Consider the following 25264-nt stretch of genomic DNA (forward strand, 5'->3'; position numbering starts at 1 on the left):
TCTCCCTGGCCTTGTGTCATTTAGATGAACAACTTTGATTTCTTCTTGCTATACGGAAGCCCCCCAGTGAAAGACAATTTCCTACTAACTTCACTGTTCCCTGCTGGGCCTACCAGAGAGTCTTGTGCACAGTAGACCCCAAATTAGTATTTCCCCCACTGAACCACGCGGCAGGCCAAGGAGAGCATCTCAGTTATCCAATACCAGGCCAGATAAAAAGATCTTTCTCTTCTTGGCTGAAGGACTTATTTTCAAGCTTCTGATTATTTATAGTCTTTGAGACTTCAACATAGGAAGTATAAAGGGCACTTGAGTTACTAATAGTGGAATCTAGGAATAGGTAATTCACAGTGGATTGATTTCCTCTCTTCCTTTGCTTTCACTCCTCTCATTGAAGGGAGGCCATTGTATATTTAGGCTAAGGATCTTGAGGAGAGTGTCAAAAATAACTAAGAACAGTCCTTACACAAACCTCCTGAACTTTTCAGGTTTGGCCAGGAAGTAGCCTCTTTAGGTTTTCCAAGTAAGAAAGCTTTTAGATAAGACTTTGGAAGGCTCAGGGAAGCTTTAACTTGAATTCATAAAATCAAAAATCACCTGAACGGCGACAAAGCTACTGCAGATGAACTTAGTTGCCTGCAGCATCAAAGCAGGCGGTTTGCAGGAGCTTACCAGGAGTCTGCAAACTTCTAGAATCTTTGAAAGCACCAGGAAAGCAGGTAATTTCCAAGAACTTGCTTAGAAGGTGCTAATGCTAATCCCGTGTTTGCCACCTGCTTATGCTCTGTCAGACCTGCCACTGGGGAAACTGATTTCTCCTCATCTGTCTTCCAGATCTCATGTCTGTACCCCTCAGTGGCCAAATGTGACCTGGAAGTAAATGGAAAAAAACAGTTCTGGGGAATGCAGGCTGTGATACAAAGCAAAATCTAGAGAGAGGCAGTGAAAACATCAATTAACAACAGAGAAGCTGGCAAAATGAACTCAAGGTACATCAAGGCAGGCTTATTTAGGGGAAGACTTGGAGGGGGATAAAGAGAAAGAGGTGATGTAAATGGGAGAAAGAAAAAAAGCTCAAGAAAAAAATGTCTTTTGAAGCAGGGTGGGTAGCCAACAGAAGGGTACCTCTGTGTGCTGGTCTCCAGGAGGCTTACAGAGTGCCTTTCTGGTGGTGAACTTGCCGGGGTCTGCGGTTTTGTCCTTGGCACAGCTGGTCCAGAAATTAGGCTTCTAATCCGCAGCCACTTCTCCAAAAAACTCACAGTTTTCTGATAACAGTCTGTCTGAGAGGCTTAAGTAGTCATCAGAGGGTGGTGTCATGATCACACAATCAGAACAAGAACCGGTGGCTGGTCTTAGAGACACCCTCAAACCCTCTCGACCAGCATGTGTTTAAAATCTGCACCCACTTCTTTTCCACTGGGCCAGGCACACTGCCTGCTTTGCTCACCACTTGATCCCAATCCCTGACACTTAGCATCAGCTTGGTACATAGTAGATGCTCAGTGAGCTTTGATCGATCAAATGGATACATAATCATGGTGAGGCCTGATGACATGTCCTTGATTCAAAGGACAGAACACCACACTAGTGCCCTGACTTAGGACATCTCTCTTGGCCAGTAGTAGACAACTAATTCCATAATTTCTCTCTTTTTATTAAAAAATTTCAAATTGTCAGCCTCTTTGAATTTATAGATCTCTACAGATACACATGATATGATATGTGATATGCAGACATACAGATAAATATGTACCTCTCTATATATGATATAATGTATATATTATAAACTGTATTCTGTACATTATTTATTATATAATTTCTGTATATATTAAATACACAGTTACACAAAGATAGATATTATATAATGTGTATATCTAATGTTTGGATATACATAGAATAAATATATACCTATATATAATCTATATATTAAATAGATATGTCTATTATATGTATATACATATAATACATACATACACATATTATTGCATATTACATTATCATATTACCTATTTAGAGGATTGCATATCACTGATTAAGTTACAGTAAAGTAACTATTTCGGTGGATCTAGAAGACTCTGCCTTTTCCCCTCATGGATTGGTTTAGTAAATTTAACTATTAAAAGGGAACCTTCTTTTCTTCTCTTTCACGTCCTGGGGTTGGGGCTTCCGGAATGCTCACCAGGATTTCCTACATCCACATACAAAGAGGCTCGACTAACCACTGCCCCTCACCTGTACTTTTCCAGCACTGTCTGACCAGGTGTCTTCCAGAAGGCTCCATGTTTCCTTCCATAGCTTGCCTTCTCTTCACTGACTGTCCAGGAGGATTAGACCAAGCTTCTCAATGGCCCGTTGATTAACTGATTGATTGATGATCAATCAGATGAGGGAGATCAAAACTTCAACACTGGATTGTTGAGCTAGGGCTGACTGAGAATTTGCTGGGCGGCAGGTGTGGTGAGGACTATTTTTCCCCATCTCCCTGGCTTTGTTGATGCTGTGCCCTTGATATGAAATGCTGTGAGTTCCTCCTGCCACCAACTGGTTAATTCAGTCTGATTAATTCTCTCCACTTTTCTGGGAGCTGTTCGTGGTGTTCCACGAAGCCTTCCTAAACACCTCTGTCCTACTTTGTTCTCTTTTGCTCTAATCTACTCTTGATGTTTGGCTATACTAGTCATTTTAGTGCTAATTACATTCCATTATACTTTTCCTGAATTCCTTCAACTGTGTATGTGATGATAAATTCTTGAGGTAAAGGAACATGTTACATATTGGGGGGTGTGTGTGTATGTGTGTATTTCCCCAATGTGCTTAGCAGAGTGTTAAGACCTGTAAATATATTATATTCATTTTTCATTTGTTAATTCATTTCCTCAACAAATATTTATTGAATGATTACTCTGTGTCCAGGTCCTTTTCTAGATTCTTGTAGAATAAAGATCCCTGCCCTATATTTTAGGGAGTTAGGCAAACAATAAACCCAATACATAAATAAATTATTGTATAGTAGAATGTAATAATTACTATGAAAAAAGAAAGGAAAAATAGAACAGAGTGCAGGAAGTCTCAGGACTTCTAGGGTCTTGGTCTGGTAGGCTGTATTAATTAGGTTAGTCAGGGAAAGCTCCCATACGAAACTGATATTTGAGCAAAGATTTGAAGAACATGAGACAGTGGGCCACGCAGACATCTGGGGAAAGAGCTCTCTAAGCAAAAGGTACAGCGTGTGCAAAGGCCCTGAGGTAGGATTGTGCCTGGCATGTTGGAAGAACAGCAGGGGGTCCTTTGGGCTGGAGGAGAGTGAATGAGGGAGATAGCAGTTGGAGAAGAAGTCAGAGAGGTAATGGAAAAGCAAGATCATAAAACCTTAAAGGCCTTCATAAAACTTCTTGAATTTTACTCCTGGTAAAATGGGGAGTCTAGGAGAGGTGTGAGCAGAGGTATCTCGTGATCTGATTTTTATTTCAAAAAGGACCTTTTAGTTTGCGAAGTTGAGAGTATTCCAGAGGCCAGAAAACTTTCTCTTTAAAGGATCAGATAGTAAATATTTTAGACTTTGTGGGCCATACAATCTGTGTCTCATCTGTTCATTTTTATGCTATTTTAGTACACAAGTAGCCATAGACAATATGTAAACAAATGGCCCTGTCTGTGTTGCAATAAAACTTTATTTACAAAAATAGGTGGTTGGCAGAGTTTGACTTATGGACTATAGTTCGCCATCCTTGGTGCAGACTACAGGGAGGCAATTGTAGAAGCAGGAAGACCTAGTAGGAGGATGTTGCAGGAACCAAGGAGGAGATGAAGAAAGCTCAGAACAGAGTGGAAGCAATAGAGACGGCAAGAAGAGGCTGAATTTCAGGCATTTATGTATTTTGAAATCAGATGACTTTCTGATGAATTGGATGTGTGGTGTGAGAGAAAGAGGAATCTAGGCTTACTTCATATTTATTCTAAGCAACTGCAAAGATGTGCAGGCATCAACTGAGGTGCAGAAAGCTGTGCTTGAAGAAGGGCATTTTTAGACATATCAGGTGAACAGTTGGCAGCATGAGTCAGAGCATTGTGAAGTGGATTGGCCGAAAAAGTCTGCTATCAGGACATACATTAAACACAAGTGTTGATTTCTTGAATTTTGAGACAGTGACCCAATTGTATAAAAACCTAAGGCATTTAGAGGCATGCAATGATACTATAATGGAGGAAGAAGTTGGTCATAGATCACGTCCAAGCTTTGTCTGTAAAACAGTGATCACACTGTTATTGCCCAAGAAGCAGTAAGCCAAAGAAAACTGAACTGAAAGTCACTAAAGTTGTAAAACTTCCTTAATTATTAAAATTAGAGACAGGAAACAATTTTTAATGTTACACATTTTGGCAGAGATCATCCAGGATGGAGCTGATCATTGCTGAGCCAAGAACAGGGTTGCACAGGACAGAGTTGTAGTGGTGTCTGTCTGTATACTGAGTCACTCTACGCTGGGAAATCCTCCAGGGGTGACCCCTTGAACAGATGCTTGGTGGCTCTCAAGCCTCTTGGGGAAAATGACACCCCTGCAACTCCACGTTCCTTATTCTTGCTTCCCTCACACTATGGAGGGGTGGTGGTGGAGGACGAAAGACACTCAAGGATTATGCCAGGCCACTTACACTCTCTGAGCCTCACTATCCTCATTTGGAAAATGGGAATATTTATCTCACAAGGCTGGTATAAAGTTGAAAGAGATGATGTTTGTCAATATCCATTTGGAAACTCACCCTCCTCTATGAGTATCAGGGAGACAAACACAACAGCAGTTTAGCTGATCTGTGTAAGTTCCCCTGAGTTGAATGGAATAGGCTGACTTTATAACTTCATAAATATTACTTTTCTCAGGTGGTGTTTTAATATTTTTACTCTTCAAAGATATTCAGAAGGCTCCCAGCTCTTGGGCAGTGGTATATTCTGCCCTGCTGTGGAATCCAGGCATTAACTGTCCAGCAGCTCCAGTCTTGAAGCCCTGAGAAAAACCTTTCCCCCTCCCCTAAATAGAAGCTCCTGAGGATTAGGACTCTGTCTTTTCCCCCCTACCATTTGTAATAAGATTACCTCTCCCACATCTACTTCTTTAGGTAAGCACTGGCTCTTAGTTCAAATACCTATCCTAGCCCCTCAGACTGTGTGCTTCGGGAAAAGCTGAATCCCTAGGAGTGGGACGTTTGACTTCAGTCTGGGCTCATCCATGTAACTGTATGTCTTGTTCACACTGATTAGTTCAAATATGAGCATCTAGCTCAAGTTAGGTCAGTGAAGGGCAGGTAGAGGTTTGCTAAGCACTACTGGGAGGGGTGCCTTCCTGCAGTTCTCAGAAAGCTTCAAGAAGTCACAGTCTGCACGCACGTGGACAGGAGTTCCCCGGGAGTCATTAGTATGAGTGGGATTGTGCCTCCCATCCCAAATGTATTTGGTGAAGTCCTAACTCCCAGAACTTCAGAATGTGAGAGTATTTGGAAATAGGGCCTTTAAAAAAGTAATTAAGATAAGATGAGGTCATGTGCATGAGACCTAATCCATCTGGCTAGTGTTCTTAAAAGAACAGGAGATTAGGACACAGACATTCACACACACTGAGGAAAGATCAAATGAAGCCTAAAAACTGATAAATAGAAACCTCAATTAAAATGGAGTTGGGAGGCCAGAAGGGGGAGCTCTCATGTCCTATGAAGATGGCAGAGCTGGACAGGAAGAAGACTTCCCCTTCACCGAACCAAAAAGAGAGGCCTCAGAAGAAGAAACCAAACTTGCCATCATCTTCATCTTGGACTTCTAGCCTCCAGAACGGGAGAAAATAAATTTCTGCTGTTTAAGCCACCCAGGCTGCAATGGGTAATTGTTATTGCAACCCTGGTAAATGAATACAGCATCCTATAACCAGGACAAGGAGCAAGGCTGAGAGTGATGCTGTCTACTACGTCAGAGACAGGATCCTGGCTGGCGTTCCTGAATTGCTAAATCAAATCAAGCCCAAGGCTTATTCTGCCAATGAACTTTGCATGACCAAAGCAGATTGTTCCCTTTGTTGCTTTATTGTTTCAAATATAACTTATAACCACTGACCTTAGTACCTAGACCCAAACCTCACCATAGTGAGTGCTTAATAAGATTTGTTGAGTGACGAAGGAAGGAAGGAAGGAATAAGCCACAAAAGGAATTGTAGTGTGTTGATCTGGGAAGTGCAGTGATGCAGAAAACAACAGAGGAGTGAGTCAACCTTATACTGTTACTATTATTATTACATTCTATTGGCCACATTCCTTCTATGTGGACCAGGAGCCAGAAACCACCATTATTAAGCAACAGAGCTAATTCATAAAGGTGACCTGTTCTCATTATAACAAAAGTTGTTTAGTTAGCAGACATCCGAAGATGTAAAAATTCCCCTCAATTTCTACAACTGGAAATTTCTAATTAGAAGCACAGGACTGTTAGAACCAGATCCCTTCTGGTCTCTTAAGATCATCCAGAGAACCCCTTCATTTCAGAGATGAGAAAACAACGTCTTAGTGAGGTTAAGTGCACTTCACGGGTCACACGTGTGCTACTGGTGGAGCAAAGAGAGGGAACAACAACAAAAAATCCAATTTCTCTAAAGGAGAAAAAAGCTTTCCTAGGATAAGAGTTCATTCCTTTTAGTTAAATTATTCCTATAGTGATAGGACAATACTTTCTTTTCCTGCTCAAGAGAAACTGATTTTCTTTACAAACATAGACCATCTCTTCTCAGAGCAGGAAACAATGATGGTGTTGTGCAGCCACTGTAGGAATAATCTAGATAAAGGCATGCACATTTATTCACACATTAGCCGACTAAGCAACTTTTGGTAGGTTGAGTGAGTCATAGCGTAGAGAGCTTTTATAACATGAAGCAGAAAAGAGCACACAAAAGCCAGGAAAAAAAATGTACATTCAAAAAATCCCTTTAGTTCAGGAAACGTACCTTAAATATTAAGCAGTGTGTTTTGCGTTCTTGTTACATTTTAGAAAAACTGACATTATGGCATAAAAGTTGAACAATGAGATAATAAGACATTAGATAAGTTGTGAAAAGAAAAATACTGAGAAGCTGACGGCAATAGAAAGGCACTAGATAATATAAAGAATGAATGTTTTGAAACTGCTCATAGGGAAAGCAACTTTTAATATGCTTTAGGAACATTAAAAAGCAGAGTTAACGCTGCTAATCAAAATTAAATCAATGATTAGAAAAAGTTTTAATATTTTTTCCAAATGTAGAAGAATAAGACCAAGATATCTAAATGATGGGAGAGAAGGACCAGAGTTATGTGTGGGTAGTTAGTGTTCTGGAACATCACACCAGAACAAATAGAAGATAATCAATATTCAGATGTATGTAAAATGAGCTAAGAAATCACTTTAATCTGCAGACCAAAAGCAGAAATGATCTAACAGATCAATAAATAGATATAACCAGGCAAAAGTATGAATCCTCTAAGAAAAAAAAAGTATAGAAACAAAATAAAAAATTTGATAAGCTATAAAGGAAGAAATTCCAGCTGACTTTAGACCTCTTTTGTAACATGAAATGCCAGGAGTCAATGGAACAACACCTATGGCGATTTGAGTTGTGAATTCAAGATTTCTGCATATATAATCATTGTTGGAAGAGCAAGAGAAAGTGTTTTTCATTAATGCCAGATGCTTGAGACTACTGAACCCATCCTGAAAGGGGAAAAATTATTACTCAGAGTACTCCAGAAAACTAGAAGCTCTGTCAAAATAAAGAAGCCAAGAATGGGGAAGCCAACGCTGGTGAGCACTGAAACATCCCAACATAGAAATACTTGTTGATAACTACTGCAAGTATAGTCACAAAGCAGAAGACAAATGCAATAAATATATTTTTAAATGAGACTTTATTAAAATGCTTAATCCACTGCTTAGAAAACAAATGCAATAAAAAGTAAATAGACTTATTTAATATTAATATCCCGTAAGTAAAATTTAAGCAAATTGATACGTGAAACCAGAAGGATTGTGTGTGTGCATGTGTATAATATTAACCACTTAAAACTATATTAAAGATATATTATAAAATTCAACACCCATTTATGATAAAAATTCTCGCCAAAGTGGGTATAGAGGGAACATATCTCAACATAATAAAAGCTATATATGACAAACCTACAGCCAGCATAGTACTCAACGGTGAAAAAATCAAAAGCTTCCCACTAAAATCTGGGACAAGACAAGGATGCCCACTATCACCACTCCTATTCAACATAGTCCTGGAAGTCCTAGCCACAGCAATCAGACAAGAGAGAGAAATAAAAGGGATCCAAACTGGAAAAGAAGAGGTAAAAGTGTCACTATATGCCGATGACATGTTACTATATATAGAAAATCCTAAAAGGTCCTCACAAAAACTACTAGAGCTGATTGAAGAATTCAACAAGGTAGCAGGTTACAAAATTAACATTCAAAAATCAGTTGCATTTCTTTACACTAATGATGAATCAACAGAAAAAGAAAGTAAAGAAACAATCCCCTTTAAAATAGCACCCAAAGTAATAAAATATCTGGGAATAAATCTAACCAAGGAGGTGAAAGAATTATACACAGAGAACTATAAACCATTGATGAAGGAAATTAAAGAAGACTTTAAAAAATGGAAAGATATCCCATGCTCTTGGATTGGAAGAATCAATATTGTTAAAATGGTCACACTGCCCAAGGCAATCTACAGATTTAATGCAATCCCTATCAAATTACCCAGGACATATTTCACAGAACTAGAACAAATCATAATAAAATTTATATGGAACCATCAAAGACCTAGAATTGCCAAAGCATTACTGAAGAGAAAGAAAGAGGCTGGAGGAATAACTCTCCCAGACTTCAGACAATACTATAGAGCTACAGTCATCAAGACAGCATGGTACTGGTACAAAAACAGACATTTAGACCAATGGAACAGAATAGAGAGCCCAGAAATGAACCCACAAACTTTTGGTCGACTAATGTTTGACAAAGGAGGCAAGAATATACAATGGAATAAAGACAGTCTCTTCAGCAAATGGTGTTGGGAAAACTGGACAGCAGCATGTAAAACAATGAAGCTAGAACACTCCCTTACACCATACACAAAAATCAACTCAAAATGGATCAAAGACTTAAACATAAGACAAGATACAATAAACCTCCTAGAGGAAAACATAGGCAAAATATTATCTGACATACATTTCAAAACTTTTCTCCTAGTAGAAATAAAAGTAAGAATAAACAAATGGGACCTAATGAAACTTACAAGCTTCTGCACAGCAAAGGAAACCATAAGTAAAATAAGAAGACAACCTATGGAATGGGAGAAAATTTTTACAAATGAAACCAACAAAGGCTTGATCTCCAGAATATATAAGCAGCTCATACGACTCAATAAGAAAAAAATAAACAACCCAATCCAAAAATGGGCAGAAGACCTAAACAAGCAGTTCTCCAAGGAAGACATACAAATGATCAAGAGGCACATGAAAAAATGCTCAATATCACTAATTATCAGAGAAATGCAAATCAAAACTACAATGAGGTATCACCTCACACCAGTCAGAATGGCCGTCATTCAAAAGTCCAGAAATGACAAATGCTGGAGAGGCTGTGGAGAAAGGGGAACCCTGCTGCACTGCTGGTGGGAATGCAGTTTGGTGTAGCCACTATGGAAAACAGTGTGGAGATTCCTCAAAAGAGTAGGAATAGACTTACCGTATGACCCAGGAATCCCACTCCTGGGCTTGTATCCAGAAGGAACCCTACTTCAGGATGACACCTGCACCCCAATGTTCATAGCAGCACTATTTACAATAGCCAAAACATGTAAACAGCCTAAATGTCCATCAACAGGTGACTGGATAAAGATGTGGTATATTTATACAATGGAATGCTACTCAGCCATAAAAACCGACAACATAATGCCATTCGCAGCAGCATGGTTGCTCCTGGAGAATGTCATTCTAAGCGAAATAAGCCAGAAACAGAAAGAAAAATACCATATGAGATCGCTCATATGTGGAATCTAAAAAACAAACAAACAAACAAAAACAAAGCGTAAATACAGAACAGAAATAGAATCATAGACAGAGAATACAGACTTGTGGTTGCCAGGGGGGCAGAGGGTGGGAAGGGATAGACTGGGATTTCAAAATTGTAGAATAGATAAACAAGATTATACTGTATAGCATAGGGAAATATACACAAAACGTTATGGTAACTAACAGAGAAAAAAACGTGACAATGAGTGTGTATATGTTCATGTATGACTGAAAAATTGTGCTGAACACTGGAATTTGACACAACATTGTAAAATGATTATAAATAAATAAAAAATGTTAAAAAAAAGATGTATTAGTCATGAGCCTTTAGAAACCAAGTAACAAAATGTTAAAATTTATAAATAAATATTGATAAAAAATATTAGGAAAAAATGAGAGAAAGCATGAAAGTTTTTGACAGCACTTTTAGTCACCCATGACGTACCAAATAAGCATGACGTACATATATGCAAATAGAGGAAATTTGATTTATTAATTAATAAGAGAAAATTCAGACAGATAAGTGCAAAGAATACACTGGGAGACCATATACATATGGACAATGGCCAGACTATGTATAAAAATGGAACTCTGCTCCACAACCTGTAGCAGCTAGCTTAGGAAGGCAGCTTACTATCTGCAGCAACTAGTCCAGAAAGCCAAACAGTAACTGCTGTAATGATCTGCCCCAAATAGCCAGCACTTGATTAATGACTGACAGCTTCCCTAGTTAATAGCTGACTCTGCTTCCCACGTAGGACCAACCAGAGAAAGCCAAACATGCAATGCTAACCAATCACAGAGCATGCTGTGCTTCTAAGTAGCCTGCCTACAGCTTCCCAAGCCAACAGCCTCCAATCAGGGCACAGCTGAAGTCTTCCCTTTTTTGCCATTATAAGGCTTTTCCACTCCTCTGCCTACATTTAAGTCTCTGCCAACACAAATAAGTGGCTGACTTCCTTGCTATAGCAAGCTCTAAATAAACAGCCATTGCTTTTTCTCATTTGGGTGCTCTTTTTTTTTTTATTTCCACAACTTTAATTATTAGGTCCTATTTTTTAGTATACATTAAGTACTTCTCAAAACAAATGATTACATGTTATACCTCAAAGATAGTTTTAGTAAATTCCAAAGAACAGGAATCCTTCTAAAACTATCCTTTGACTGCAAAACAATAAAATTAAATGTGAATTATAAAATGTTAAAGAAAAATAAACTCATCTAGAAATTAAAAATAAAAATAGCTCAAAACTACTAAATGGTTATTGTGTGAAAGAGGAAATAAACTCAATACTAAAATATTTGGAAAATAAAAACAGTAAGAATTATCTCATAAGGTTTATGAATTCAGAAAAAAATTCAGTCTTGCAATAATCATATATCATTACTTTGTGTGCATTATGCTTATACACATTCTACATCAATTTTATCTCAATATAGCTAAAAAAATTAAAAAATAATTGAATGTACAGAATTAAAATAAATGAACAGAGTATGCAACTCAAAAACCCAGGGAAAAAGTGGATGAAATCAGCATTGAAAAGTGATAGTGAACTTCATGTAAGGCATTGAACACCTCAGTCTTCCTGGTCTTATTTCCCTTGCTGAACCTCTCAATTTTCCCTGCTGTCAGATAATTAACAGGAAGGTTTTGAGGGTGGCACATTCCTGAGTTTATTAATAAATTGCTCTCCAGGAAGTGCTTTGAGACAAAGCTAATTTCCACCAATATAAGAAGATTTGGTCCTATCAGAAGAAGAACGTTATTTGAATATGTGCCAAAAAATGTTTTCTATCTTTCCTTGGTTGAACATTCAATGGGAGTTACTCTCATTAACTCCCCTTCTTTATTGCATTTGAATAAAAACAGACAAGTCAGCCTTGAAGATGATAAATGACTAATAAATTTTAATTGGCACTTTAGCTCATAAAATATAAACAGGCATTAAAAGTCATCCAGAAAATAGTCAAAATGAAAGTGCTAAAAATTGCAGAATGTGCCAAAATAGCAGTTTCAAGGTCTTCTGGTTCTTTCCATTCTCAAGACTAAACCTACAGTCAAAATTCCTAATGGAAGATCTAGAGAAGAATTAGGTAAGATTTTTTTTTTGAAGGGGTCAGAAATATGGAGAAGAAGGAAGTGAGTTAAAATATACAGATGCAAAATTAAGACAATTCTTCCATTCAAATGTCTGATAATTGATGTGTGCTTTGTTTTCATAAATACATGAGCGCTGCTATAGTTACTGTGGGGAAAAAAAGACAAATTAGGTGTGACTTCTTCTCTGATACACTAGCTAGGATAGAAGAAAATGCTGTTTTTTAAAATAAGCAAATTATACTTGAGTAGGTGCAGGCTGAACATTAACAGATGAACAAGGAATCCTTGTGCTCAAAGAACTGGTCATAGTTTCTGTAACTATTGCAAGCCAATAAAGCTTTTGTTTTCAAGGTCCTTTTTTTGTTTTTAAATTGAACTACAGTTGATTTACAATGCTGTGTTAGTTTCAGGTATAAAGCAAAGTGATTTAGCTATATATATATTCTTTTTCAGATTCTTTTTCATTATAAGTTATTACAAGGTATTAGATATAGTTCTCTGTGCTATACAGTAGGTCCTTGTTGTTTATCTATTTTAAATATAGTAGTGTGTATATGTTTAATCCCAAACTCCTTATTTATCCCTCTTCGTCCCCTTTCCCCCTAGGTAACCATAAGTTTGTTTTCTCAGACATAGAAAACAAACTTTGGGTTTCAGGGTCCTTTTTAAACAAGACTCAATGTTGGATCTGTGTTGGTGTCTTCTAGAGCATTTGTCCTATGACATTTTCCATCATCTTTTTGTCCTGGGTGACCTAAAAGAACATCGAGCAATTATGAAAGTCAAAAAAGTGTCTTCCTTTGATGCAGTAAGTTCACTTCTATAAACTTTCTTAAATAAATAATAAAGAATTCTCACAAGATGTAATTGTGAGACTATTCATTGCAGGATTGCTGATAATAGCTAAAGATTGGGGAGTGGGGATATAAATAGTCAACAATAGGAGTTTAATACTTAATGAGACAGTCATCCAATGGGTCACTGCATGTTTGGACAACGTGCAAAGTGCTGGCCCGCCAAGATAAAAGGTCAGAAAAAGACAGAATGACAATCTGGAGGAAGCATCTTCAAAGCAGGGGAGTGGGTGGTCAAACAGATTCACTGTCTAAACTTCTCCATTCTCGAAGGAAGCTGAAGAATGGAAGACCAGCTACGCCAGAGACTGCGACTTACCTCTACTCTCTCATTCTTCCTTAGAAAAAGAAACCTGATTTTATTCTGGCCAGTGGGTTAACAATAAACAAACAAATAAAAACATTCACCAGCTCTTTCTTCACTAGAGATGGCAAATGAAATGCAAGCAAAAATTAATGGGTGGGAGTTCCAAGAATGCCAGTTTAGAGGATGAATACCTGGCATGAGCCCCTCTTGTCCTTCCTCCCCTCTTCTTTTCTGCTGACTAGAATTGGGGAGTAATGGCAGGAGTTCTAGCAGCCATCTTGAACCAAGAGCCATCCATACCATGAGCCAACCGTCAGGATGAAAATCCTTTAATAGAGTGGAGATATAGAGGAGGTTGGGTCCCCAATGATAAGGAAACACAATATGAGCCCTAGACTGTCTACCTCCGGAATTCTTTACATACAGTAAAAATAAATCCTTGTAAACCTAAGCTACCATTATCTGGATTTTATAGATATGCAGCTGAATCTAATTCCAGTTGATTCACCAATAAAATGAGTAAGAGACCAAATGGAAATCAAAATGTTCCTCGAAGAGTCACTCAAGGATAAAGGTATGTAAGTAGGAGGCTGTTCTCAGGAAGTGAGTCATGAAGGAAAATATTTTTTAATGAAGGGCATTAATATTTCCTTATCCAACAATAACACTTAGAGCTTATTTTTCTCCATCAGAAGAGCATATGTGTGTTACTGATGATGTCAGTTGAATCTGATGATTTAAAAATATGTTTATATGAAAGAATCTGGTCATCCTTCAAGGCAACACCAGAGAGTCAAAGACACAAAGGAGCAAAGTACATTGTCTTGAATAAAAGAATAAATTAGTTGAGGGCTGCAGTGAACTTCAGGCCTTTTGGAAGACTCACTCTTTAGCAATTGACTCAAAGGATTCGAAATTAATCATTTCATTCATTTTATTTCAATGAATGGAACAACTATGGTGGTAGCATTAACATCTAGCATTTACTATGTGCATTACACTGTCTTAGGTACTTCATAACTATTATCTCATTCAATCCTCTCCACAACTCTGAGAGGTATCTTTATTTTTTGGATTAGGAGACTGATAATCAGAGAAAATAAATCACTTTCCAGAAGCCACAGAGCTAGGAAGTAGAATTGCTAAGAGTCAAACCCAAATCTGAATAACCAAAATACTGGCAAAGCAAAATATCCATCCAAAGAGGTGAGTTTGTGAACATTTTTGTGTATTTTAAAGAGTAATTTTGTACAGTAGGTGATAGAAGAATAGATGTGTTAAAAGATCATATATCCACTTGGGATGTTGAATAAAATAGAAAACTGAAAATGTTGCCAAATCTGGCCCTTTCCAAAACTTGGAACCACTAACCTTGTCTGCCTTTATATAAATTCCTGATGCCTCCCCAAAAGGATTTGAAGTAGGAAAGTCTGAAATGGGTGAAATTTGTGTTCGGTGACATTGGCCACTTCCTCAACCCCTCAAAAAAAAAAAAGATTAGGGAAACTGAGATGCCTGTGAAAAGAGAGCAAGAGTTTAGCAGAGTTAGGAAGCAAAACCCAGAAGTGATGAGTAAAAAGTTAAGTCCAAAAAATTTGAAAAAATCTTGAGGAGGACATGAACATAAGGTAGGGGACTCAAATCAAATTTATATAAATTATCTCAAAGGACAGGATCCTTTAGTTATTACCTGAGTAAACTTTATATATGTGCATATGTATTCTCAACTCCCTCAGTGAAGGATCTGAGATCATGGTGAAAGATCTATGAAGGAAATTTTAACATCTTACATAAGAAGTAAGGCCAACTTCAGACCCTAAGCAAAGCTTCTCTCTCCAAGAATTCTTCACGTGAAATGCTCCTGATCTGACTCCTTAAATTTTTTTCCCCGAGGGAATAAACAAATAAAATATAGACTATCTAGAACATTCATGAAAAGTTAAGTCCAGATTGATACAGCAGACTATGGATTCAAATAGAAAACACAACTTTTCTCTTTGACAACAGATAGTAAAATTGCCATTATTCATTTATTGATTATTCTGGACAACACTTTAACTTCTAAGCTGATATCCTTGCCACCTCTGAATTCTTTCACTCTGAAAGAACACATGGTTCCAAAGAATGTGGGTTACAACACTGTAATTGAAAAAATATTAATAAAAAAAGTAAATTACTACACCCTAATCCAGGGATTTCTTCCTCTTAGTTTGCTAAATAATCCTAATTACCCTTTATGGCTACAATCCTAGGAGTGAAAAATGGGGAAAGGCTGAAGGAGTTTCCTTCCATCACAAGTCCCACTTCTGTGACTCAGGCTCCTTTTACCATCTCTATATATCTCAGTAGTGCCCTTGCTTTTCACCCTGGCAACAGTAGCCCAGCTCAAGCAAATGGGCCTCCTACACTTTGTTAAGGAGTGTGGGGATTTCAAGCTACCAACAATGAAAGGCTAAGTTCTTTTGGAAGTTAGTGTGTCATGTTTTTCATATATTGTGGCTCAAGACTAAACTCCCAAGAACCTTCCACTGCCATAACTGCAACTGAGAGCACAGCACAGCACAGGTTGAAATGTACCTAACAGCCCTTCCTTTTTTCTTTTAAATTTTTTTTTTATTGAAGTACAGTCAGTTTACAGTGTTGTATCAATTTCTGGCATATAGCATAATACTTCAGTCATATAGAAACATACATATATTCGTTTTCATATTCTTTTTTTTACCATAGGTGACTATAAGATATTGAATATAGCTCCCTGTGCTATATAGTATAAACTTGTTGTTTATCTATTTTATGTATATTAGTCAGTACCTGCAAATCTAGAACTCCCAATTTATTGCTTCCTACCCACTTCCCCCCACTGGTAACCGTAAGTTTGTTTTCTATGTCTGTGAGTCTGTTTCTGTTTTGTAAATAAGTTTGTTTGTCTTTTTTTTTAGATTCCATATAAGAGTGATATCATGTGGTATTTTTCTTTCTCTTTCTGGCTTACTTCACTTAGAATGACAATCTCCAGTTTCATCCATGTTGCTGCAAATGGCATATTTCTTTTTATGGCTAAGTAGTATTCCATTGTGTAGACATACCACAACTTCTTTATCCAGTCATCTGTCAGTGGACATTTAGGTTGTTTCCTAAATAGCGCTGCTATGAACATTGGGGTGCATGTGTGTTTTTGAATTAAGGTTCCCTCTAATAGCTCTTTCTAATAGTCATCAACCATTGCTCCTTGTTAGCACTTAACACTTACAATTTTTTCCTTTTTTTTGAATTTGCCCTATAGTCAGATTCAAGTTAACCTCATATGACAATTATCTTGTTCCCAGAGCTCAGGACTCCATGGCTGTCTTGGGCTAGACCCTCTGGGAATTCCATCTGCCCACTCTCTTCTCTGGCCTGTGGAATAAAACTCTCTCCTTGGCACTGTTTTCCTTTTGAACATGAGCCCTTCCCATTTGGACTCTACTCTTCTATGTGGGGGTATTTCTTTCACAGATCATTTTTAAATTTGAGAGTATTTCATCATTCCCTCTCTAGGTATGATGTATTCACTCTTCAACGGTACTAGCCAGTCTCCAAATCCACATTTAACCATCTTAATCCAGGGTATGATCCTTATACTATGCCCAGCAGGGGTGTAACACGTCACTCACATTTCAATAGCAGTGCTCACAGACTGAAATATGCAAAGTCCTTGAGACTTCACATTTATTATTGAATAGAGACTGGGATATATTCTTTAAGCTCATAATATGGTATGATACAGTATTAGGTGGAAGCCTACAGAACCCTTTGGTAGCACTGATAATGGTATTTTCAAGTTTGTTGTGTAGAGAGTTATTTTTATATTGGAATCTTGTAAAAATTTAAATATGCTATATTTGCTGGAAGAGAAATTCAAATTTGGGTTTTATAACCCTATAGAAATTACTCCCAAATTTGCAGTTGAGTTTTAGACTGACAGTACACCGATTCTGTTGGTAAAATAATTGAAAGCTAGGAGCCAGAGGAATTTTGCACCCAGCGTATTCCTCTCGCACGTGCAGTTACTTACCTGCGATGGCCAGGTGAGTCACGAAGAAGGTCATTCTTGACTTCCTCTTCCTCCTCCATGTAGAGAACAGCACGATGGCATTTCCAACAATGGTGAAAACAAAGAGGACCCACAGGGTTATCAACTGCTCCGTCTGCGAGAAACAAAGCAATACAAAACCGATGTACCAGTGAGGACCAGGGTGCTTTTACAGAATGCAAGTCTCAGGCTTTGGTGTTGGTCTCCTGTCCCCACCTGTGAAGCCCAACTCTCAAGAGAACAAAGACACAATGGTCCTTATTTACACCGGCAGCAGTGTAAACTGATGCAACCTTTAAAAAAATCCATTTGGAAATGTATGTCGAGACAAAAACAGTATATATGGAATTCTTTGACCAAACCATTTTAAATCTATAGGAAAGAATTCAAGGTGTGAAAAAGAACACTATAATCCCAAAGATGTGCATATTCATTGTAAGAGGAAATTGGAAATTGTTTAAAGATAACAGGATACTTAAGTAAATAAATCACTTCAATTCACTGAGCTATTATGTAGCTATTAACAATGACAGGCATGACAATTAGGTGGCAACATTAAAAGTGCTTATAATATAATGATAAGTGGGAGAAACATGATAAAATTGTATATTGGGGGTGATTACAACTCCGCAAAATTATACATGTAAGAAAAAGACTGAAGTATACTAAAATGTTAAGGGTGGTTATTTTAGGGGAGCGTGATTATGGGTTATCTTACTCTTTTTCCTTTGACAGAATTTTATAATATTAAAGTTCCACTGAATAACATAGAATTAGTAAAAATGAAAAAAAAAAAAGCAGGAATGCTACTCATTGAAAATGCCAAGCCCTCCATAAAAAATTTTCCATGATTTCTTCAAATGGAGCTTTTCATATGTTTCAAGTCCATAGCCCAAAATAAGCAGAGGCCCAGGGCACTGGGACGGGCTGGACGCAGGGCTGGGGCCGGGCTGGGCGGTGGGTGAATATGAAGCCAAGGGGATCCAGCGGTGAGTCCAAAACTGGAAGCCAAGAGACTTCAGCCCAGAAGGTTTGGGCAGAATCCTGGTAAGATGCACACGTCTAAGACTGGAATTCAAAGTGCTTCTGCTGTTTGGAGGAGATGATAGTAAGAACCTGGAGAAACCCCTTGTGATGGTAAAATGGTATGTGTGGATCCGGCCAGGCTCTGCACTCAGTGGTTCTGTCAAACCGTGGTGTACAATGGTTGCTGCGAAGGCACTTTGTAGATGGGGTTACATCTGCCACCACTCGACCTTAAATAAAGCAGTTTACCCTCCATAAGTTGGGTGGATCTCATCCAGTGAGTTGAGAGTCTTAAGAGCAAAAGCTGAGGTTTTCCAGAGAAGAAGGAATTCTTCCTCAAGAAATCCTTGGAGAACACAGAAATTGTGCCTGAGTTTCCAGCCTGCTACCCTCCTTTAAGGATCTCAGACTTGCCAGCACCCACAATCATGTGAACGGATTTCCTAAAATAAGTCTCTCTCTCTTTCAATATAATATAATATTATCTATCTATCGATCGATCATCAATCTACCATCTTTCTGTTGGTTCTGTTTTCTGTGAAGAACCCTGACTGACACCCTCCCTGAGTACCTGAGACATCATGGCAGCACTTTTTCTTATACTAAATTAATTTTAAATTATACAATAACAGACCAATACGTTCTTCTTTGAAAACAACTCAGATAAAACTCAAATCCCCTCTGGCTTCCATCCTCCCATCTTTTCCCCTCTCTCAGAAAGTAAACATCATTTTGATTACATTGTATATCCTTCCAGTCCTTTGAATTATACCTTATAAGTATGTACACACACAAACACACACACACATCCATAGCAAATATATGTCAAGCTGATATTAAAGTTCTCCATCTCAGATTTACAAATGGGTTCCTGAGGCCCTGATGGAAGTCAGGGCCTTAGAGCTGCAGAATGGTGGAAGTCAGGGAGGATAGGCATTGGGGTGGTGCTGGGGGGAGGGTAGGTGCACAACTGGAGGGGGAGGACCACAGGGTTGATGACCTCTGCTGCTCTGAAGGGCACAGGTGGCAGATACCTCACCTCCAGCATGCTTACATCATCTCCCTTTTGGAGGGCAGAGTCTTTGCTCAGTTATCAGGCCATATACTCTTTCTCTGGTCCTTTTCGGATGAGAAAGGTCACATTTTTCTGGATGACTCATTCATTTCTCTAGCGCAAGATCTGGGTGGCACGGAGAAATCAGGAATGGAAAGTAATCATTATGAAAAGGGCTATTCTGAATGGAGTGAGAGAATGAATTTTTCTAAGGGAATTCTCTCCTTTGAGACCCATGGACAACAGTGCTGTCAGGAGTAGGTTCAGCAGGGGAAGCCTTTAAGTACCAGACTGATGCTCCCCATTCAGCAAGTGGTATGTAGGTGGTAGGACATAAATAAGTGGTTTGAACTTGGAGGACCAAGCTTTTAAAACTGCAGAGCAACTTGGGACCAACCTAAGAAACTAGGATTGGAATTCTCTCTTAGCAGGAGGTCTCGTAGACACTAGGTGCTGATAGATGATGCGGGTGCTACACAAGGCATCTGTATACGTACTGGGACATGTGTGCTGTCAGGGAAGAGGATGGTGTCCTGGGGGTATTCATGGTTCAGAAGAGATCAAGGAGCCCGTAGAGCAGGTGGTGTGGCAGGTAGGGGTCTGCATAGTCCTTTCCAGCCCTGCTGAGAATGCAAATGAGAGATTTTCCAAGATTTTCTCCTGTTTCTCTTAGGAAATCTGTTTCCTAGGGAGAATCATTTCAATGCCTTAAAGTAATTCCTTTTTTTTTTTGAATTACAAAACACTGTATCACATCCAGTAAATTTTCTCAGCTTGGGTGGGGTGGAGGGTAATTTATTTCCAACTCAACCTGTACTAAGTCAATCTCTGCTGAAGTCTTTCAGCCTCAGAGGAGGAAGGAAGGGAAAAGTTAGAGTGCTTGCAATGTTTGTCAGATCAGAAATTCAGATCTCTATGGAGAGAGGGGAGAGAGCTGTGTCTGGAAGCAGACAAAGGAGGAGGTGTGGTACTCTGCAGGGGATGAGAGGGTGTCAGGAAGGCAGTGGATACAGAACTGTTTTCCTCGCTGAGACCCCTGACTTCACCTGCACCATCCTGGGGCCTGCCCAGCTGCCCACATCCATTTAGCCGGGAGAAAACAGCTGGCCACCAGTCTCCTTGAAGTCTGTGACATTTGGTGAACTTCCCACAGAAATCTGCCTCAGCCCCAGGTTCTGGACTGAGTCCTCTAGTTCTGGGATTCCTTGGGGGTCGGCCCCCATCCCTGATTCTCCAGAGAGACTCTTAGTTCACGGAGAGAATAAGTGAGCCTGCCTGCCCTGCCCTCAGGCAGCTTATCTGCTCTCCACCTTACAATCTGAACCTTACAGAGGTTCCTCCGACCTTCCAGCAGGAGGGTGTCAATCTCCTCAATTTTCTACCTTTGACACAGAATTTTTTTCTCAACTAAAATTACACTCTGAAGACCTTTTGGATGAGAATTAGAAAGTGAACCCAGGGTAATTTTGAGCTAGAAATCAGTGTTTTTTCCAGAATATACCTCTCTCCATGTCCCCTTTCAATACATGACTAACTGCCTGCGGTGAGTACAGTCAGGCCACATTTCCAGAAAAGCAATACTGAAGTGGATCAATGATTTGCTTTTCATGAGGTGCATTGGTGACGATGCTGATTTGCAGAAATCAAGTTTCTCTAGTGGGCCTACCAGTGGGCATGGAGTAGCTGCTTTTTTCATCTTTGTCCCGCACAATCACAACCTAGCCATCCAGTCTCTTCTAAGTAGGTTTGGGGTTCAGATCTGCTCTGCTGGGAGCACAGAGTGACAAACACTGCAAATCAAATTATCCCGGTTAGATGTATCAGTGAATTGAAGGTCAGGTGTCAGGAGGGCTGGTGCAGTCGTTGCTGGCTTGGCTGAGCCTTTTCTTAGGAGCTGCCAGTAACTGTGCTTTGGGCTGGTCCACCCAGGGCGCTCTGTAAACAGATCAGTGTCTATTCTCCTTGGAATTAGATGATGTCTGTGGGGTGGGTTGAGCAAATCCTGTGAAATTAGGTCTGCTCCTTCTGCTTTGGAGTTTTCTACTGGAAGACAATCTCACCTTAACTCATTGGCTTCAGGAAATTTACAGATGGAGAAAATTCTCTATTGTTGCTTTCTCAGATCCACGTTTATTTGTTAATTCATTCTATATCAATTAATTGTCTACAATATAAAGTACTGGTGCTACAAAGGAGATTAAAACATGTAGATTGCATAAATTATACCCAGCCGAAATTAAATCCTGTTTCATCAAGTTGTACAAAGGTCATTAAGTATGAAAACAGTTACGTAGTTGTAATATCATTTTATTCATAGCATTCTTAACCCATGCACTCACATGCACCTAAACACACACACATCCCAAGGTAATATGAAGATTTGGGATATTGTGAAATTTGGAAAATTGGAAAATGTGCATCGGAGAAACAACTTCAGAGGCATTTGAGCATCACAGAGGTGAGCAGTTTGGTAGAAAATTTGGTGGGCTTTCAGCCCAGCTTGACTTTGAATCGGATTCTTTATTACTTGCTAGATGTGTGATATATCAGTAAACGATAACCTCTCTGAGCCTGTTTTGTCATTTATAAAATGAAGATGAAAATAAAATATGCCTCAGAATACTTGTAATGGATAGTTATGATGATAAAAATGGAGATTTCTAGCTCAGTGCTGGATGTATAGTTCACAGGCAATAAGAGTTGGCGAATTCTCTCTTGGTTTTATGGACTACGTACAGATTTGAGGAGTGATTATAAATAACTTACTACCTTTTCAGAATTATGCTTGAATTCACTCTGTTCATCCTATTTTCAGTTCCAGTTTGTTGGAGTTTCACCTGAGCCTAACAGGCACTCCACCTGTGCCCCCTCCCCACAGGTACTAATGGTGTCACACCACCAGTCTCAGACCGATTTCAGATTATAGTTGGGGATTAAATGCCCCCTAGTGGTCATGTGAGGCAAACATTCAAACCAGATTCTCAATATTGAGCAGAATAGGTGAATTTGGAATTTTTCAGTGACTAAAGACTAGAGTGTTTTCAACTCAGTTACATAGCTATGAGCTCATGACTAATTGGTTTTCAATCTCAAGTTAATGAGGTCACGCAATGACGTTAGCTCCTTGCAGATCAGAAAATTACAACCTAGGGTTGAAAGGGATGAGTTGCAGTGTTCTCTTGACCATGCAGGTGCTGCTATGGGGCTGAGAGCTGGGATTTGACTCCATGGGATAGGAGTCCAGAGTCAAAACGATTTCCAGGGGGCCAGACACTACGTCTGGCTCACCACTCCGGACTGGCATTTTATCTTTCCCATAGAAAGTGCTTACTAAATATCTGTTGGATGGATATATGGTTGATGACAAGGGCAAGGATACTTATAAGTTTTCCAGAAAGGTTACTTGAAATGCAGATTATCTTAGGAAATACAAGGCATTTAGTTGGATGACGCTAGTTGAAACTAGATATGTCTGACTTGTCTAGAGAGGAAGAGATGATTTACTCAAATCTAAGGAATAATAATCCTCTTTTCTAGTGGAGTCCTGGAAACTGAAAACAAACAAAACAAAAACAAACAACACTCTAAGTTATCTTTAACAGTCACATGGTGAATGGGGATGAACTAACATAATTTGATCAAATCACATGAATCTAGTTCCTGATTGACTTAGTTTGTGATGTATAATAGGTACTCAATAAATGCTGTTGGTGACTGTCGTGTGCCAAGCGTCACAGCCTGACCAGTGAAATGGCACTGTCCTCAATCTTATAGGTAAGGAAGTGGAGTTCAGAGAAGTTGCTAGCTGGGATACCTGGAGCATAAGTGATGCAGCTGGAATATGAACATGGCTTTGCTTGAAAAGTCCACACTCAGATTTCTGTAGTGGTTTTCTGCTCGAATTTTGGGCCAGAGATAGCATAGTTGCCTCATTTACTTTCAATTATCAACCGGGAAACAGATCTTCATTTTCCCTCTGACCCAAAACTTGTTGGAAGCTGGGTTTCTGGAGCTGGTTTCATGACTGTCTTCCCCAAGACTTAGAGTAAAGTCAATACTCAATCTGTGTTTGGATGGATGGACTTGGGAGTAATGTGTGGCTTCCACACTACAGAAGTCATAAATATCACACAAAATGCAGCTGTATCATCTGCCCCAGCGATCATAGAGCTTTCTGTACCCTTTACATTTTCATGGTTTACTTTATGATTCTTGTTATTTCTGTGATGTTGAAGATGAATCTCTCAGACACAGGAAGGAACAAATACATCACGCTTCCCAAGGGAGGAAATGAAGTCTCAGAAAGGTTATGATTCAGCCTCAGTTCTCAGCGAGCAGGCAAAGCAGCTTTGCTGTCCTGTCACTGAGACCCGTGTGTCACCTGTCATTCACAGCACCCAGGCTCTGAGGCCAGCTCCAAGCCTCATTAATTTGCCTCCAACGTGGGTTGGAGATTTCAAAAGCAGAAATCAGAAAATGTCTAATTCCATTGAGGGTGAATCACTCTGTAACACAGGGAGCACACAATTTAAAGTGAGACAGTTAGGAACAGACTGCAAAGCTTTGGGCTCCCGAAGTTGCTTAATTAGACTTGGGGGATGAGAAGCATTAAGAGGATCTGTAGACCCCTGGGCAGTGACCATTTCTGAACAGTTGGAAACTTCTCATTCAGGAGTCTCAGTTTTTAACTTGTGTCTCGCCCCACTTGCTGCTTCAGAAGCACTGCCAGGTGGTTAACAAGCAGTAAGGCGGTCAACCAGGAGGCATGGAGGTAGGACTGGGCTTGCTCAGGAGTGCCCACCTTGGCTTCTCCCCCCACCTCCTCCTGATGATGCCCTTTTTAAAAACCTGCATTTTAACCACCCTCCCAGTAACCCAGCTTGGAGGCACTCTTGAAAACGCAATGAAATTATTGTCATCACAACCACCGATCTGCATTCATCTTTCCTAGCTGTTTTGCATACAGCTGTGGGAGTTCTATCTTGGATTACTTCCAGGATAGCCTTCATTCCTAATACTCAATTGTGAAAAAAATATACAGCAAGATTTTTTATTAATTACTATTTCAAAAAATTAGAAATTTACATAAAGCTACACGTAAGTGTGAATGTCAATTCCAGTCTTACACTTTTGTAAGGCTTTTCATTTTAACAGGGGTCTAGAACAGGGATGCACGTTGCACCCTCTGACGAGGGGCTGGTGGGACAAGCTAGCAGGGGGGCCTCCTGCATGAAGAATAGGAGATCCTGTGTGGGATGGGAGGTATTGTCATAGCCTGGGTCTGTTGAGGTTGCCGAGATGAACCCACATTGTCGAGCACTAAGAGTCAATCTGTGAACTCTCATGCAGTATATAAAAGGGGGAAGGCATTTACCCTGAGGGGACAGCCTTGGCATAGGCCTATACGTTGGTGTAGAAATGATACTTGGGCCAGAAGTCGGAAATTCTCCTTGAAATCATGTTGCTGTGAACATGATTATACTGGTTTGCATTCTACATAATTAAGCTCAGCAAACACTTATTGAGAATCTAGCAGCAAAGTTCAACATACTTTGGCAACCATAGTTCCATAGAAGTTACATAGGACCACAGAAAGAAGGCTAAGACCAGGGGCTCCTTGTCTGATGGTGGAGGCATACATATATAAAAAAATTTTCAAGGTGAACTACTGTAATGGAGATGTTGTAGAATCCGAAATAAGAGACATGAAATAGAACTTGAGGAAGAGCTGGTCATGGCTGGTCAAAAGGCACATCCTAGA

The 25264-nt window shown here is 39.3% G+C and overlaps 1 protein-coding gene and 1 long non-coding RNA gene across 8 annotated transcripts in view; one reads left to right on the plus strand and one right to left on the minus strand.

The window, feature by feature from the left end:
* LOC140697383 (uncharacterized) overlaps positions 1-25264 on the plus strand; it is a 187657-nt gene that overhangs the window by 102277 nt on the left and 60116 nt on the right. The window lies entirely within an intron of this gene.
* The window catches only part of NPSR1 (neuropeptide S receptor 1), a 137402-nt gene that overhangs the window by 86192 nt on the left and 25946 nt on the right, over positions 1-25264 (minus strand). For all 3 annotated transcript variants that reach the window (XM_006201884.3, XM_015237252.3, XM_015237251.3), the window contains exon 2: positions 17406-17538. In XM_006201884.3, the coding sequence (XP_006201946.2) occupies positions 17406-17538 (133 nt within the window). The remainder of the gene's footprint in view (positions 1-17405; positions 17539-25264) is intronic.

Source organism: Vicugna pacos, chromosome 7 (genome assembly GCF_048564905.1).
Source record: "Vicugna pacos chromosome 7, VicPac4, whole genome shotgun sequence".
NCBI classification, from domain to species: domain Eukaryota; kingdom Metazoa; phylum Chordata; class Mammalia; order Artiodactyla; family Camelidae; genus Vicugna; species Vicugna pacos.